Source organism: Physeter macrocephalus, chromosome 11, assembly GCF_002837175.3.
Source record: "Physeter macrocephalus isolate SW-GA chromosome 11, ASM283717v5, whole genome shotgun sequence".
Taxonomy (NCBI): Eukaryota; Metazoa; Chordata; class Mammalia; order Artiodactyla; family Physeteridae; genus Physeter; species Physeter macrocephalus.
This window is the reverse complement of record NC_041224.1, coordinates 36,550,499-36,569,902: the sequence shown is the minus strand read 5'-3', so window position 1 is coordinate 36,569,902 and position 19,404 is coordinate 36,550,499. Positions and strand designations below refer to the sequence as shown.

The following is a 19,404-nucleotide window of genomic DNA, read 5'->3' as shown; positions in this document are numbered from 1 at the left end:
GAGGCCGCAGCAGAGGGAGGCCCGCATACCACAAGAAAAAAAAAAAAAAAAACCTAAAAATAGAGCTACCATATGATCCTGCAATCCCACTCCTGGGTATATATCCAGGGATTAACAGATATATACCACTATATATAAAACAGATAAACAACAAGGATTTATTGTATAGTACAGGGAACTATATTCAATAGCTTATAATAACCTATAATGGAAAAGAATCTGAAGCTGTACACTTGGAACATGATCTTGTAAATCACTACAGTTAAATTAAAAATAAATAAATATTCACAGAGCAAAAAAAAAAAGGAATAGTAATGACAAGATTAATAAGGAGCTGAAAATTGCTAGGTACAAAAGAATGCCATCTTGACCATATTTGCTTTGGGCAGTAGAACATCTAAGTCATATTCTCAACTATCATATATGAGCAAATTCATCAAATTCTTATCAAAATCAAGAACATTCTTTCTTTAGCTGCTAAAATGAAGAGTATAATTAACTTATTAAAGGAGCCTGAATGGGTAGTTAACACGTCTGGTTTTGGAGTTTCTTTAGTTATTCCTCCTCCTCACTAAATCACTATCTGATTTTCAAAAAAAAAAAAAAACTAAAAAGTTTTAGGAGGTCTTTTCAATTTCTAAACGATAAAATATATGAAAAACCATGATACTTCTCTAACAAAGCACTCAATGGAAAACAGCAAATTTGTACACTCGACAGGCCACATTTCTTTAAAATCAGCCTCCTTACTTCACCTCAACCCTAAAACTATTTTAAACAAATCACAAGATGTCTAAGGTAAAGTAACAAGCTGTGTTTCAACTGCTAAGCCTCACCTGGGCACACTCCATCAGGCAGCTCCCTCCTGGTTCCCAGACCAGGCACCCTGAGGCTGAAAACTTCACTATTAAGGTGGCAGTTGCGATAGATCAAGATTCGGTAAGAAGTAAATATACCAGTCTGAATGCAAGCTGTTTGGTTATTAAAACTTAGGACTTTTCCCATACAAACAAAGAAGCAGTATCACTTATTTTCATGTAAATCTGGGCTTTTAAAGTTAACCTGCTAATATCTATCTAACGAATCTAGTATTCACAGCCAGAAAATCAATAAAGACAAAGCACCTAACAGAAAAGATGGGCTGAGGGCTTGAGGAAGCGCTTCAAACAAGAGGACAGTAAACACGTGGGAAAGTGCTCAATTTCCTTAATCAACAGGGTAATACAAATTAAAAACACAATTAAAGGCTACTACACAACCATACAATAAGCTAAAGGAAAATAAAAATGAACACTCTAATCAAAACGCACCACTAGTGGACTTCCCTAGTGGCGCAGTGGTTAAGAATCCACTTGCCAATGTAGGGGACATGGGTTCGAGCCCTGATCCGGCAAGATCCCACATGCCACAGAGCAACTAAGCCCATGCGCCACAACTACTGAGCCTGCACTCTAGAGCCCGTGAGCCACAACTACTGAGCCCACATGCCACAACTACTGAAGTCTGCGTGCCTATAGCCCGTGCTCTGCAACAAAGAGAAGCCACCTCAATGAGAAGCCCGTGCACCGCAACAAAGAGTAGCCCCCACTCGCCATAACTAGAGAAAGCCCACACGCAGCAACAAAGATCCGACACAGCAACAAAGATCCGACGCAGCCAAAAATAAATAAATAAATAAATTTATAAAAAGAAAAAAACCCTCACCACTAGTAGGAGTGTAAACTGGTATCACTGCTTTGGAAAGCTGGGTAAAATAAGCATACTGTATGATCAATCAACAGAAACGTGACATATATTTACAAGAATGTTCACAAAAGCACTATTCTTAATAGCCAAAAACCAGAAACAATCTAGATGTCCACCAATGATAAAAGGGAAAACAATGCAACATTCACTCAATGAAAATTACAGAGCCATGAAATGAATAAACTCTAACTACACAAATCAATATGGATGAACACTAATCAGTGTTGAACAAAAGAAGCCAGACATAAGAACATGTCTCCCTTTAAATTTAATAACAGGTTAAATTGAAAAAAACACTGCAAAAGAAAAACTACTAGGCGGGAACTAGCCCTATCAAGTATGGCCTCTTAATTAAGACATACTACAAGGCATCTACAATTAAAAGTGTGATACTGGGGCACGAGCAAATAGACCAGTGGAATAAAATGGAAAAATTCATAAACAGACCTTCAAATCACTGGAAAAATCAGTGTATGAGAAAGGTAACATCTCAAATTACTAAGGTAAAGATGCACTTTTTAATAAATGCGGCTAGAACATCTGGGCTGTCATTTGGAAAAAACATATATTAGATCTATATCTCACCACGCACAAGAATAAACTTCGAATGAATTTAGGAATCTAAATGTAAAAAACAAAACCATACGAGTACTAGAGAAAACCTGGGTGAATTCCTCTTTAATGTTGGTGTAGGGAAAGGCTTTCTAAGCTTAACTCAAAGTCTAACGGAAATAAAACAAAGTACGTAAAAAATTTTAAATGTCTGCCGGACCAAAAAAAGAAACACAGATACAAAACACCATAAACAAAGTCTTAAGAAAACTGCAAGATACACCATGAGAGCCAATATCCCTAAAACATAAAGAAATCAAAAACTGCAGAGGGCTTCCCTGGTGGCGCAGTGGTTGCGCATCCGCCTGCCGATGCAGGGGAACCGGGTTCGCGCCCCGGTCTGGGAGGATCCCGCATGCCGCGGAGCGGCTGGGCCCGTGAGCCATGGCCGCTGAGCCTGCGCGTCCGGAGCCTGTGCTCCGCAACGGGAGAGGCCACAAGAGTGAGAGGCCCGCATACCACAAAAAAAAAAAAAAAAAAAAAAAAAAAAATCACAAAAAGGATATTAAGATTTGAAAAAATGTTCAATCTCAGTCATAATTAGAGAAATGCAAATTAAAATGACACCAAGATGCCATTTCTCACCTGCCAAAGCAGTCAAAGGGCAAGACTGTGAGGCTATATTCACTCACAAATATTTCCAGGGGAAATGCAAATTCATCCTGCCTTTCGGGAGGTATATCTGGCAATACCTAACAAAACTGAATGTGTACCTAACCTTCTGACCCAGAGATCCCACTCCTAGGAAATCTGTCCTGAAGATAAACCTCCAACAATGTGACTATACATATGTACCACGTATTCATGGTAGCAATGTTTGTAATTACAATACTGGGAACAACCTGTATGACCAAACTTGGGAGAATGGATGAATAAATTATAGCACATCACAGAGTGGAGTACTATGCAGCTATGAAAAATGGAAGATGTCTATGAACCGACATGGAGCAATTTCAAAGACAGACCTTTAAAAGAATAAAGCAAAGTGCACAAATATCAATAGTATTCCACCCTTCATGAAGGAAAGAAGGGAATATAAGCTTATATACATGTATCTGCTCATTTGTGCAAAAGAAATATAGAAATGATAAACCAGAAACCAAAGAAATTGATTACTTACAGAGTAAGTAAGAAACGGGTGGAAGGGAGAGGGTGGTAGGACTGAGGAAGGAATGATATTTCTTTGCAGCACTGAACTACAGTAACATTTCACATACCCCAAAATAACGAATAAATAATTAAAATCAACCAGGATGAGGTGGTGGGAACCAAAATGGAATACAAACAGTAACAGATAAACCTATCTATTACAAATGAATACCACAACCGAAGAGGATGGGTAGAAAGACACTCAGCTAAGTAACTGTGGAAAACACTATTCTGACTGGATATTGTAATGTTAAAGACACAATGAACTGTACACAAACACTGTACTCGAGTTAAGTCAATCTGTTTCTCAGAAGGGTAGGAGGGGTTAACAACCTGCTAACTACTGGACAGGTACATGAGGATTAAACAAATAACTGAATATACTGTAGACAATGAGATGATTTCTCACTGTCAGAGAAAGAAGTTACAAGAAAGGGTGTGAAGGCTAGAATGAAGAGTGCTGGATAGGAATCATGGCGTCCGTATAAACCCATGGTTTTTAGTTAAAACATACATGTACAGATAACTAGATACATGAGGAAGAAGGGGCAGCTCTTCCTTACAAAGGAATGTGCAAGAAATGAGAGAAATACAAGATCACTATTTTAGGGAAAAAACATCATAACTGCTGCAGGCAAGATCAAAGAGTATAACCAGTGGGCAAAAGTTTGAAGAGAAACAATCTCAAAGTATCTTGCCCAAGATATTTATCAATTACAAAGGGAAAAACAGTTAAGTACCTCACCAAATGTTCAAGGTTATCACACCAGTAATAAAACATAAATATCACATACCCTTTCCTAATCTGATGCATAACCTGAATCCAATCATGAGACAACATCAGACAAACCCAAATGGAAACATTCTAAAAAATAACTGACTGGCATTCACTGAAAGTGTCCAAGTCATAAAAGACAGGAGAAGACTGAGAAACCGGAAGAAATGTCAGTTAAAATGATAATATATTGGATATATGCACAAATAAAGTATTAAAATTATTTTCACCTGTTAAACTTTTTGATGTGGTTAACAAAATTTAAATCATGTATGTGGCTCATATGATATTTCTATTAGAACTATTTCTATAGTTCTATTAGAACTATTTCTATTTCTATACAGAACTGTGCTGGCTCTAATCACCAATTTTCAGGAAATACAGAGGGCAAGAAACATTGTAACTATGACAGGGAAAATCCAGACCAAGAAATTGCATAGGACAAACAATTCTGTTCCTCACCAATAAAACTGCACCGTGGGTGGGGAGGCCAGGGCCAGAGTCAGATGGGAGAATCCTACAGTCTAACAGACTTAGGAGACACACCAAACAATCACAATGGGAGGACTTTATTTGAATCCTGTTTTTTCTTAAATATACTGAAAAGAGAAGTTGATACTGAAGATAGTTAGAAACTGTACATTGACTAAATGGTGGATTTTTTAATTTACAATTTGTTTTTAAAGTGTGATAATAGTAATATAGTTATTTTTTTAAGAGTTCTTATCTTTTAGAGATATATACTCAAATATTAGATGAAAAGACACGTCTGGTGTTTGCTTCAGAATGATGGGGGAGAGAGAATACAATGGGTAGAGGTATAAATGGAACAAGACTGGCCGTAAACTGACAACTGGACCTGTGAGGCTAGCGTGGGGATTCATTACACGCCTGTATACTTCTGTATGGGCTCAAACTTTTTCCACTTAAAAAAAAGGAAGGCAATTGAGGGGACTACAAGTTAATTATTGAATCTAGAAAAGACCCAAACCAAGAATCCTATGACCAAGATGCCAGGCCATTATGCAAAGTTTCCGTGGGCTGCCTCCTCAGCAGCTGCCTCCCCTTCCAGGAAAGATAAGTACAGCGGGTCCTGGAGATGCACTAGGACGTTCTGGGAGTTTCTTGGCTGAATGTAACCTGGTCTATTACCAGTAAGTGAAAACGGTGCCTCTGGTCCAGGAGAGACGTCAGATTTTAATCAAATAAGCAGCAGACAAAATAAGTACAAGTTGCTGTACAGTGAAATACAGGTAAGCACAGGGAGCTTAAAGCAGAGTTCTGAACCGTTTTCTGGGCTCAGGACAAGGTTCTCGAGGTTTAGTATTGGGACATGGCTCTCTAAGGAAGACAGGTCCTCAGAGCTCTGCCTGCTCTGGCTGAGGAACAAGGCGGGCAGGAAGCCTGGTTGCGGCCGTAGCAAAATGCCTGAAGGACCTGTGGGACCAGACTTGGCAGTTCAGGGAATTACAATCATCTTCACCAGCCTCAACACTGACTTGACCAGAGGCACAAAGGAAAAGCTGCTCAAAGCGAAAGGACCGGTTCAGATGCATACCAAGACTCTGAGAATAGCTACAAGGAAAATTCCTGGTGGTGAAGGTTCTAAGACTTGGGATGGTTTTCAGAAGAGGCTCCACAGCGACTCACTGACTTGCACAGTCCTGAGATGGCTAAGCAAATTACCTCCATCAACACTGAGCCAGGAGTCAGGGCTAACGTCACCACTGCAAATGCTGAAATCAACTTTTAATAAGTTGATAAACACTTGTCAAAAAAAAAATTGGCACAGATGCTGGGTGAATGAGGGACAGAAGTGGGGAAGCTTTCCAGGTAGAGAAAACAGCAAGTGCAAGAGCCCTAGCATAGGAAAGCACTTTCCACATTCATTCAAATAATATTTGAGTTTATTATAAGCTAGACACTTTGTTAAGCTCTGCGATGACAGGACACACACCAAGATGATCTTTGTTCTCATGGAGCTTACAGTCTAATGGCAGAAATGGATGATCAAAAAATGTCACAACTGAATATATTATCACAGGCTTAAATAAATACTACAAAGGAAAGAACGAGTGCCGTAAGAGGAACTCAAAGACAAACCTGGCAGGAAGTTCAGTACCCGCTAGGAACTAAAATGAGGACAGCACAGGCTGAGAACAGAGACCAAGACGGGGGAAAAGATGCAAGGTGAGGCTAGAGCGGTAGGTAGGAGTCAAATAATCCTGTAGCAGCTTACTGACCATATTATGGATTTTGGTCTTTTACTTCTGAAGTCAATTAAGAAGCCTAGGAGTTTTAGGATGGGCATGAGTACTGGGGCACAGGGAAAGAGGGGGTACTAATCAAACTTGGATTTTGAGAAGATTGTCTTAAAAAGACAGACTGTAAGGGACAAGAAGGGGTATGACACTACTTAGGAGGCTATTACAGGAGTACAAAGAGAAGAACAGAATGTGCGTATGTATCTGTGTGTTGGAGGGAGGGGGGATGTAAATGGTAGAAAGTACCCATGGAACGAGTGGAAAGATATGAGGTGCTCAGGAGTTAAGAACTGAACAGAATCTGCTAATCGGTCAGGTCATTCACCCTATCAGATAGGTAGCCCAACTGATCCAGGTGCACTGGAGTAGTAGTAGTCTATAGTCTCTATTCCCTAATTCATCATCAGACAAAAGCGTGCATCTCTTACTTAATACTACGGTAATAAAATTTTCGAAAGTATCTCGGGAGCTCAAGGACTTTCTCTGACACCACAACACATCTTGCTGGTCTGGGACTCAACTAATCTTTGTCCAGTATCAAATAAATACATACATACATAAATATGTAAAATAAGTGTTTTAAGAATGCACATAGACAGAAATACCATAATTCCTATACACCTCTTCCCTGATATTAAGGTGGGCTTCACTTAAAATGTTTTTATTAAAAGATACAGCCAACATAACAGCTCACCCTGCTCTGGGCACTGTGCTGAGTGTACAACCACCCTGAGACAGGTCCCTGAGTGTACTGTGATCATCTGAGTTATACAGATGACAACACAGTATTAACTGGTAGACTCAAGATGCAGATTCCAGAGCCTAAACTCATGTAATAAAGTAACAAAGACTTAGGGTTATTCAATGATAAACCTTTTCAGTTCTTATATTGCTTGACCTCTCTCTGTGCAGGGTCTGGCCTACCAACAGACAGGTCCCTCTCTGGAAACTCTCTACTCCCTTGCTGGCCTTTCTCTTGTGTCACTACACTCAGACCACATTCAAATGAAGAGCTTCTATTCATCAAAAGACCATTAAGAGAGCTTCCCTGGTGGTGCAGTGGTTGAGAATCTGCCTGCTAATGCAGGGGACACAGGTTCGGGCCCTGGTCTGGGAAGATCCCACATGCCGCAGAGCAACTAGGCCTGTGAACTACTAGGCCTCACAACTACTGAGCCTGCGCATCTGGAGCTTGTGCTCCGCAACAAGAGAGGCCGCGATAGTGAGAGGCCCGCGCACCGCGATGAAGAGTGGCCCCTGCTAGACCATTAAGAGAGCTTCCCTGGTGGTGCAGTGGTTGAGAATCTGCCTGCTAATGCAGGGGACACAGGTTCGGGCCCTGGTCTGGGAAGATCCCACATGCCGCAGAGCAACTAGGCCTGTGAACTACTAGGCCTCACAACTACTGAGCCTGCGCATCTGGAGCTTGTGCTCCGCAACAAGAGAGGCCGCGATAGTGAGAGGCCCGCGCACCACGATGAAGAGTGGCCCCTGCTTGCCACAACTAGAGAAAGCCCTCGCACAGAAACGAAGACCCAACACAGCCAAAAATTAAAATAAATAAATTAAATAAATTAAAAATTATTTTTAAAAAAAAGACCATTAAGATACCACATTGGAAAATATACCTACAATACACATAATCAACTAGCTTTTATCCAAAAAAAAAAAAAAAAAAAATACAAAGCAAATCAATAAGAAGATAATCCCAAAGAAAAACAGACAATAGACTCAAACAGGGCATAAGCCTGAAAAGTTGCTCAACTTCATCTAGTCAAAAAATGCAAATTAAAATCTTCAATGAGATTCACTAAAGACCAACCAGAAAGGGCTAAAAGTGTCTGCTAATACCAAGTATTGGTGAAAATGCAGAGCAACAGAAACTCTCATTCACTGATGATGACAAGTGTAACTTGGTATAATCTCTTTGCAGAAGACATCGTCTACTAAAAGCGAAGACACACTAAACAATCCAGCAGCAACTCTGTCCCCAAATACATCTTAGAGAAAAACGTGCACATGTTCGAGATGAACAAGTGTTCATCTTAATAGTGGAAGCATTATTCTTAATAGCCCAAAGTAGTAAACAACCCAAATGCCCATCAATGGTAGAATAAATAAACTGTAGTACATTCACACAATAAAATACTAAACAGCAATGAAGATGAATGAATTCATAATGCAACAACACATGAATTTTAAAAACATAAAGTCAGAATAGTGGCTGTCTTGGGGAAAGAACGGTGCTGGCAGGAAGATCCTAACACATGCGTCTTACGGTCAGGACAGTGGCTCACTGGCAGGATAAGGTTATCAGGTAGAGGGCAATGAAGGAAGCTGAAGAGCTGCCAATATTCTACTCCTTGACCTGGGTGGTGTTTACACGGGTGTACACTTTGTGATAATTCATTAATGTACATGTGCTTTCTGCGATTTTACATAGGTGTTATGTTTCACAATTAAAAGGTTTCAAAAATGAAGTCAGCTCCCAACATGTAAGTCAAGGTAATTTACATAAAATCTGGATTTACAACCAGTTCTGGAAAAAAAAGGGAAGATCCAGCCGGCTGTCTTCTCCACCAGCAACCATCAGCTGGGGCGGGGCAATCTTGGCCTCCTTCAGAGGAGCTCGCACTCTCTGACCCCACAGCACCCTTTCTTCCTGGACTCGCCTAACACCATTCCATACTCGTCTCCTTGACACTCCTTACAGCACATGAACGTAAAAGCATGCGCATGTGTGAATAATAAAGCCTAGAAGCAAGTGTGCCATAAGCCAGGGCAGTAAATTTAACCTCAGATTCCTCACCTATGAAACAGAGGTCACAAGAGTACCTACCACAACTGTTAAGATCAGATGAGATAATGCACATAAAACAGTTAGCTTAGTATCGTCACAGAATCAGCACTCAGTATTAGGAGGCTATTATTTATTATTAATACACATTTCTCATTATTTACAACTAGGATGTAAATCTGCTTGCCATAGCCACTGTCTTCTGACTTTACAGGAAATACAGCATCAAAATATGGGTTGGTATACTTTTGTTTAATTAAATACTCCAACATGTATCACTGTTTAAAAAAGAAAAATAGGGACTTGCTGGTGGGTGGCTCAGTGGTTAAGAATCCATCTGCCAATGCAGGGAACACGGGTTCGAGCTCTGGTCTGGGAAGATCCCACATGTCACAGAGCAACTAAGCCTGTGCACCACAACTACTGAGCCTGCGCTCTAGAGCCCACGAGCCACAACTACTGAAGCCCATGCACCTAGAGCCCGTGCTCCGCAACAAGAGAAGCCACTGCAATGAGAAGCCCGCACCACAACGAAGAGTAGCCCCCGCTCGCTGCAACTTGCACAGCAACAAAGACCCAACAGTCAAAAATAAATAAATAAATGTATTTTTTTAGAAAAAAGAAAAACAGTAAATAAATCTTCCAAAGTTCCTTTACATAACACCACTGGGAAAGATTTCTTACAATTATACTTTGAAAAGTACACTTGTGTTTACTTGTTTTTGCCGAACCACGAATTTCTCCCCATCAGGGCTTTCACTGGTCTGATCCGTGTCAGGTAAATGGACACCTATGAAAATACACTTTAAGATAATGGATTTTAAGACCTCAGTCATAAAAAGCCCTCAAAATTAAAACTGACCTTTCAAGGTAAACATCATATGAACACCAAAAGCAGCTCCCTATTTTTCACATAGTTGTTAGTGTCCCAATGCCTAGCCAATACACTTATCTAATTCTTGCCCCTCAGACAAGTATACATTTTCCCCCCAAAACCCACAAAAGTCTAATTCAAGCTACTTCTTCCAGAAGCCAATCTGACAGTAAGCCCTCCTAAAATGGAAGACTATGAATTTCACCCACAAATATAATGATAGCTAATGAACTAGTCACCCACAATGTCCATCGTCTCACAGACACAACACTGAGCAAGAGAAGCCATATACAAGAGTCCACACCGGAAGATCCTGTTTGTGTAAAGTTCACAGGCAAAACCAGTGTTTACGGAATGCGTAAGTGGTAAAATTATACAGAAAAACTAGAAAAAAAGTAATATAGAAGACAAGATACTTATAATCTTTGGGGAAAGCAAGTTATGATCCAGAAATGGCCTGTTAGGGATTCTAGGTGCTCATCATCATTTTATTTACAGTATTTTATTTGTTGCTTCCTGCCCACACCATTAAAATGGTCCACAAGTACAGCATAGTGATATGTTCACTGCTCTGTTTCTAGCACCTAGAACAGTGTCTGGTTCATACTAGGCCAGCAGTGAGTATCTGTTAAATATAGAATACAGTTTCAAAAATCCAAATTGTTACATATTTAACAACTGGCTAGACCCTAAGTATAATAGTAACAGCCAACTTACTGTCCATTTTCCATGTCAGTATATTCAAGGAGTTATAAGAATATAAGTAAATTCTAATTACTTTATAATTCTTAACCTTTTTCTGTTTAGACGTTTACCAAATGCGTGAATGTATCCAGATTCAATTGAAACTTTTTTTTTTTAATTAACAAGGGAAAATGCGGAAACTCATGTGTTACAGTAAGCCCAGGCTCTAGATGGGATTCTACCACCTTCCCCAACCAAAAAAGCACAGCAGAGTGCTATGCTCTTATAAGATGAACTGAAGTATGCTCATATTTATTTTAAGAATAAAAACTCAAATTCTTTGGATCTTAAAAATGAATTACACATTTCACAACTGATTATTACAATACAAGGCAGCTAAAAACTATAAGTCTTTAGAGGACAGGGATCCAAAACAAAATGTGCTCAATAAATACTTGCTGAACTAACAAAAAGAATCTCATTACTGATAACCTCCTGAATTTTAGCATTATGTACTGAATTAAGAGAACAATCATAAATTAAGTTTAATTCAGTTATCAAAAACTGTGTACAAACCCAAAAGATTACTAGCAACAATTCTAAAGAGTGAAAATTCCTAAAATAACCAAGAAAAAAATGAACTTTCACTCTTTGGGAATGTACACTATTTAAAAAAAAAAAAAAAAATTTCAGCAAATAAAAAAAAACTTTTTTAATCAAGCCAGGAATATACTAATCTTATGTTCCTAATTAGCATCCTTGCAAAGTAATATTCATTCCAGTTTTCACCTCTCTTCCGGGCATGATAAACTAGAATGAGGTCACTCACCAATCAACTCACTTCCCAGCATTCTATCAGCATGAAAGAGTTAAGAGTATTCTAATATATACTGAAATGCACCTACAACACAAATTAAAACTTACATTTTGACCTATCCCAAAGTTAAGGGCTTTCTGAGATTCAGTATTAACACTACATATGTAACAGTTTGGGCTTGTTATTAAATCTCAAATGGTATTTTGTGGTATGAATTTTGGCAACATTGGTTTTCTCATATTAAAACAGTAATCTGTGGGATAGTCGATCATTCAGAGTCTATTATTTTCACACATTTTTAGGATATAACATGAAATTCCCTACCCATGAACTCACTGCACACTTCTCATTATTAAGAATGCATCTGTTTAGGAAGGCATGGAAATCAAGCACCTGGCTAACCCATAAAGAAGCAACCTGAAGCCACTCTTCTCTGCAATAAATAAATTAGGAAGCACTCTAGGTCAGCAGTAGCAAAAGGCCTATTTTTATTGCTGGCTTATATTAGAAATACTATACTGAAACAGACCAATTTTAGATTAAATTCAAAACTTGGTAAACTGTTCTAACGTGTCTCTTTCTACAAGATTAAAAGTTAATCTAAGAAGGTTTTTCAAGATTGTCTTTCAAAATTCAGAGATGCAAAGCAAGTTCTAGTCAAATATTTCAGAAATATCATACTAGACATAAACTATCTTTTAATCTTATTTAACATTTGATCAAAAACTCTACGAATAAAAAATAACTCTGCTTGTCCCATGGCTGGTCTCCAGCCCTACCACCCTCCGTCAGTGCTCAACCCTGAGTGCGTGATTGGCACGGTGCCTGCAGTGAGCTGTGGCTGGGCAGCCAGGGACCAGTGGCACCACACGTGGATTTACAGCCGGACTCGTGGTCTTTCATTAGACTGAATTTTTATCATGTCAGAACTATGTCAATAAACAGGATTACACTTCCAATTTTCTCACCAAAATTATTTTTTTTAATGACACTTTCCTTAGCAGCTTGGTGATCTGTCTTGTTTATACTCAGTTTTATTCTTAGAACTGTACTGAGTTTACATTTGGTCTCTAAATAGAAAAAAGATTAAAGAGCAAGTAAAAGTCAGAGCCAGTACATTGTTACCAGGATTGAAAAAAAAAAAAAAAAAAAAAAAAAAAAAAAAAAAAAAAAAAATTATACTCAGTTTTATTCTTAGAACTGTACTGAGTTTACATTTGGTCTCTAAATAGAAAAAAGATTAAAGAGCAAGTAAAAGTCAGAGCCAGTACATTGTTACCAGGATTGAAAAAAAAAAAAAAAAAAAAAAAAGCAGTGAAACTACTGTAATCTTTCTCCTTCAAACCAAACAGGAAACAGTACTATATATACTCCATTACAGCTCTCAAAGCCACAGATTGGTTTTAACCTCATTATTTGTTGGTGTGGATGGCTGACCTCACTATCACTCACTAGTGGGGAAGCACTGTAGATCTGAAAAGTACCTGTCTAATGGAGCTGTCCTAAAATGAACTTAAGAGTTATAAATGCAGTCAGGATTATCAACCAAGCACATAAATGACAGGTTTAACCACAAGCACCTACCGTGTCAAACACACTAACATAAAAAATTAAGTCTTTGCCTTAAACACTATAAAAATATTTCCAGTGAAAAACAAACATTGTACAAATTTGGCAGGTAAAGAAAACTATTACTACAGTGAAGCCCAATAAACGCTGGCACACACAATTAGTGAATTCTCACAAAGTACAGTGTTCTTAATTTACCTTTAAAGCAGTATGAAACAAATACCAATTACTAAGTACCAAAATTAAAACTACGTCATAACAGCCACTGAAGACACAATTCCTATCTATAAGGACTAATTTTGTAATTTGTTCATTTAGCTTTATTCTACAGTTTTTAACTTTCAAATGTTCAGCTGTTAAGGAAAGTTCATTGTGCCTTACTTGATAACTATAAATCAATTCCTAATAAGTGGTGTAAATAATTTCCATACTAAACTACATTATAATTTTAAAAATAATCAACCAGGCAAAAAAAATTCTGTTCCTGAGACAAAGTGGAAACTTTTAAGCAGCAAAATGTAATAAGCATACAGTACAATGTTACATTTTATTGCTTCCTCTGAAGTGAAACAGCTTAAAAATCCAGAAGCCACTGCACTTGCTTCAGCCACTTTCTGTGATTCAACAAATGGAAATGTTCCCAATTATATCATTTTCTTACATAATTAAACAATTCCTTGGTGAGACAGAGAACCGCCCTCAAATTCCTGTTTTCAACTTTTGTATCATTTCATATCAGGTACACCAGTAATTCTGTTTGCGAATTCAGATGTATATTTGAACTTTTCCTTTATTACTTAAGTTAATATCATGCACTGAGCAGCCCTTTCCAATTTAAGTATATATATTTTTAAAAGGATCCTACACTTCCTTCTACTATTTTATGATTTATCTTTCTTTGCACTTTTTCAAAGATTTCATTTGGATTTTTTTTTCGGGGGGGGGTGGCCTAAAAAATTAAAAAAAAAAATTTTTTTTGAAGAGGATAACCAACAGTCCCAGCACTATTTATTGAATAATCCATCCTTTCTCCAGTAATCTTCCATGTTATTTTTATCATACAGTCTAAATTTTCCCTCTTGCTGGCTAGGTGAATTTAGGCAAGTTACTTTATCTCTCTGTTTCAATCTCCTCATCCTCATTTCATATCGATACCCAGAACTACATCAGTTAATTCATGTTAACCACTTAGAACAATAGCTGACACATTAAATGCTGACGATCATAATCACTAAAAGCTCATAAACACACAGATGTTTCTGGACTCTGTGATTCCAGTGTCTATTCCTGAGCTAAAAGGCTGCCTCAAATTACTTTGAATTTATAACACATTAGGTTTTCTAATAAGGTATTCTTTTTCCAAAAAGTTCATGGCTATCACCCATTCATTTTATCAGATAAACTTTCTCATCAATATGTCAAGTTTTCTACAATACCGCACTGGAATTCTATTTGGAATTGTGTTATAACATTTATACACCAACTCTAGGAAATTTGGTATATTCTGTAAGAGTCACTCTCCCCCATTCAGAGAGTATATTTTCTCATCTCATTTATTGAGGTTTTATGTCCTTTAAAATTAGGTAAGTTACCAACAATTGTTATATTTATTCCTAGGTACAACCGTTTTGGAGAAAGATTTAGTGGCATATATCAGAATTTTAAATGCACATACCCTTTGACCCAAAAATTCCACTTCTAAGAATCTGACATACAGTAATACTATATAAGTGCAGATATAAAAATATAAGGCTACTTATTACAATAAAATCCTGGAAACAAATTAAATGTCTATCAGTAAGGCAATAATAACCTGCAGCATATTCATGGAATGGAAGAATATTCAGCCATTACAAAGAATATAGAATCAAAGGTACTGGTTTCGAGAAGAGTTCTACAAACTATTATGCTAAAAGCAGGAAAAGCAAGCTGCAAAATTAATGTCTTCACTTTTTTTTAACTGGGAAACAAAAATATATGTAAAGTATTGAGTACACAGCCTGGTTCTTATTAAGCATTTTAATCACCTTACAAAATTAAACGTGACTTGGTTGGTTGAGTACTATTTCATTTCACCTATCTTTTACGGCCTGCCTTGCTCTACATAAGATTTAATGGTGGCCCCGTAACACAGCACTTCAGAAAAATAAGCTTTCAACTGACATTCTACTCATAAAAATTTAAGAATGCAAACGTCCCTAAAATGTAATGTTTAACTAGTGATACTTTTCAATATGCCATAAAATCTCAACACCATGATTCAGGAGAAAATGTATGACTCCTTCTAAATCATCATTTTACTATGGCAATCTACTGAAAACTTACTTCTCTCCATACATGAAATAACCTTTTTAGAGTGTGTGATCTTGGATATTAAGTGCCAGAGATCACACTGCAGGAACACAGTGACATTCTCTGTAATACGGAAACAAAGCCTTTCCTCCGAAGAAAAGTAAAAAATGTAAGCTTATTTTAAAATCATGCAAAATCATGCCTTTTATTCTAAATCTTTAGATTGTTCTTAATCAGTGTAAGGTCAAAAAGGTACACATGAAAGTTTTCTTAAAGAGAGAACACTAAATTCCTTAGAAAAATTTATTCACTACTAAATGTAACCGCTAACTTCTGCCAGCCAGAAAACAAGGTCTTGAGATCAGAAACTCCAGGGCCTTATTATACCTGGTCCGAGATACTATGAATAAACATTTCAAACAGAAAAAAAAAAAAAAATCAAACCAGTACCTGCGTAAGCACTTTGATACTGTTTGAAGTAATGAATTGATTTTTAAGGGAGAAGACTTTTACTCTTCACATTTCTGTATTCCCGAAATCGTTTAAAAGAGCAGGTACTATTTTATGGTGAAAAAGGTTAAAATGTACAAAAGGAGAGGAGAATATTAACTGATTTTTAAGAACTTCAGGGGACTTCCTTGGTGGCTCAGTGGTTAACAATCAGCCTGCCAATGCAGGGGACACGGGTTCGAGCCCTGGGTCCGGGATAATTCCACATGCCGCGGAGCAACTAAGCCCGTGGGTCACAACTACTGAGCCTGCGCTCTAGAGCCCGCAAGCCACAACTACTGAGCCCACGTGCCTAGAGCCTGTGCTCCCAGAGAATCCACCGCAATGAGAAGCCCGCGCACCCGCAACAAAGACCCAACGCAGCCAAAAATTTTTAAAAATAAATAAATTTACTTAAAAATAAAGAAGAACTTCAGCTTTTTAATGTCATATACAAATTGGTGTGAAAGCACTGAGAAAATGGCATAATACTTCAAAGCACATGGAAAAATTGATAGGAAGAAGTGTTACTTTTTTGAGGAACCCACACGTCTTTGCCAATTTTTATTGTTTAGAGTTCATCTAATTGTCCATTTTTAAGGGTATTTTGTGGTACTTTTGAAAGTTTAATTCAAACTAAACTATTAAAAACTGTTAAGAGATTAGTTTTTTCAATGTTACCGTAAGTAAATAAAACAGAGTTAAAACAACAAAAATCCAACCTACTCCACACGGGCTGAGTGTTTGCCGTCCCAATGTCTTGTCGCGGGCGCGCGCATACCAGCGACAGTGACATCAGATCGAAACCACACGGTTTCGCCAGGGACCAACCACTCCCGCAAAGACAGCAGCCGCCGCCCACCGGGGTGGCGCCGGCCCGACCTCCGCTCCCCGCGCCCGGCTTCCCGGCGGGACCTGTTGCGCGTTCCCGCCCGCCCTGCTCCCTCCCCGCGCAGGCATGAGCCAGGGACTGGCAGCGACGCCGCCGCGATGCACCTGCCTGGGCCCCGGCCGTCCCCACCCCCGGCCGCCCGCCCGCTCCTCGGGCCCCGGCCCGGCCGCCAGCCCGCAGGAGGAGGGAGACGGGCCCCCGGCGGGACAGGCCCCCGAAGCGCTCACCTTGGCGGCCGCGGCCCTGGCGGACATCTTGTCTCTCTGGTGCCGCACGACGTTCCTCGGACCCGAGAGTCCTCGCCGCCAGCCACCGGCTCCTCACGCAGCTGCCCAGATAAACATCTCCCGGGAGCGAGCGGGGCGGGGGCGCCGGAGAGGCCCGGCCCACGGGGAGGGGACTCAACTCGGACAAAAGTCCGCGCCGCGCCAGCCCCGCCCGGGACTCCCCGCGGGGCGCGCCCGGCCGCAGCCCCGCCGCCAGCACGGGCCCGCCCGCTCAACGCTCGGCAGCACCGAGCCCTCCGCGGCCCGCCCGCCGGCTCCCTGCGAGCCGCTTCCGCACGTAACTTCCCAAGAACGAGCCGCAACGACGGGACGTGGCGTCGGCGGGCTGAGCCGGCGCCGGCAACCGCGATGGCCACGCAAACCTGCCAACCCGACCCGGCCCACTGAGCATGCCCGGCCGGGGGGCGGGGCCGTGGCAGGGGCAGGACCGCGAGCGGGGGGCGGGCCCGCGGCGGGGGCGGGGCCACGGGGGCGAGGGGCGAGCAGCTGGTCAGCTTCCTGTCCGGACGCGACCCCTGTCGCGGAAGGAAAAGCCCAGTTTCCGAAGTATCTTGGAGACGGAGTTTCCTGTTTGTTCGCATCACGGGTCAGACGGAAAGGGCCCCCGAGGAGCGAGCCTCCGTGTACCCAGCCTTTGCGACTTGAACAGAGACACACCTGGCCGCGGCCCCCGCCGCCCGCCTGCCTAGGCCTCGCTGAGAAGTGCGTCCTGGCTGTCGTTGTGGACGGATCGACTACCCCGCGGACACTGGTCACGGGCACCAGGGGGCTTACGCACACGAGGCCTCGATATAGACCCAACACCCCCTTCTCCAGCCGGTACAGACAGGGATCCCAAAAGCATATTTTTGGCATAAAAAATGTTGAAATTCTTAGTGGCGAGAGAAGGGGAGGCACCCAGCAGAAGAGGCTGCGAGGACGTTCTGTCCACGGTCCGGCTGATCAGCCCGCAGTGCAGATGCCCTCGCTAGACACCAAGGACTATTTAAGAAACCTTTCCCGCCCTCATTATTCTACACTCTGTAAAATGTAAAGCTCTTCACAAATGTCAGGAATTCTTAGTAACATTAAATGGTAAGTTCCTTAAAAGTACCTAGTATAGTGCCATAAAAGGTACACGAGAAACAGAAAAAAGCAGAAACATCAGGTTTTAAACGATCGTTTTCTCTGTAGAATTCAAACTGTATGAAAAGATCTAACTTATTTTAACCAAGAAATATCTGTATAGCATACATAAATATCAATTAAAATTTCAAAGTAAAATACCATACATTTTGCAACCTGAAGCTATGGAACTAGAAAAAAGCATTCTGCAAATCAAACCCTTATTCTTTTCTTTTTTTTCCCCATGCACAGAAATGGTTACAGTCACTTTTGTTTTAAAGTCATGTTGGATGTGACTTTTGTTTTTGGACAAAGTATTATTCTTTTAAGAACTGTAATTAAAATTTCCTTATGAACAAATGCTATTTTTTTAAATTGTGGTGATATTTTTTCATTTGAAAAGGTGGCTATGGAAGACCTTCCACATTATCTTTATTAGTCTTCCCATTTAATAAGATGTGCAATCAGCATGACCTGCCTGGAACTAGACATTGTACCTTTAACAGACCTAAACCTAGAAATGTTATCTACAAATGCACTAAGACCTTTTCTCTTTCCTCATTTGTCACTCTTCATCAAGCCTACCGTATATAAGTTAAATGCTAGATTACATAATGATCTGTCACAGATCTAATACATCTCATGGCAATTTTAGTTTATTTTCCTTTTGCCATGGTTTTAAAAATAATGAAATCAAGCAAGAAATTTAACCTTGAGAATACTATGCTTTAAAAATTACATTGATAAAAATATTTCAATGAATAATAGTATACTTTAAAATTTTTTTCAATGGTAGTTATAATATCTAAATTAAGCTGTACGAATGGGAGAAAATATTTGCAAATGAAGCAACTGACAAAGGATTAATCTCCAAAATTTACAAGCAGCTCAATATCAAAAAACCAAACAACCCAATCCAAAAATGGGCAGAAGACCTAAATAGACATTTCTCCAAAGAAGATACACAGATTGCCAACAAACACATGAAAGGATGCTCAACATCACTAATCATTAGAGAAATGCAAATCAAAACTACAATGAGGTATCACCTCA

General features: G+C 39.8%; 1 protein-coding gene across 7 annotated transcripts in view; it reads right to left on the bottom strand.

The window, feature by feature from the left end:
• TJP1 (tight junction protein 1) overlaps positions 1-17,398 on the bottom strand; it is a 118,022-nt gene extending 100,624 nt beyond the window's left edge. For 5 of the 7 annotated variants that reach the window (XM_024129726.3, XM_024129727.3, XM_024129728.3 and 2 more), the window contains exon 1: positions 17,188-17,394. In XM_024129726.3, the coding sequence (XP_023985494.1) occupies positions 17,188-17,214 (27 nt within the window). In that variant the 5' untranslated portion in view covers positions 17,215-17,394. Of the gene's footprint in view, positions 1-17,187 lie in introns of all 7 variants that reach the window. The other 2 variants (XM_024129732.3, XM_028494967.2) reach the window with 2 other exon arrangements.
• Positions 17,399-19,404: the final 2,006 nt, after the last annotated feature.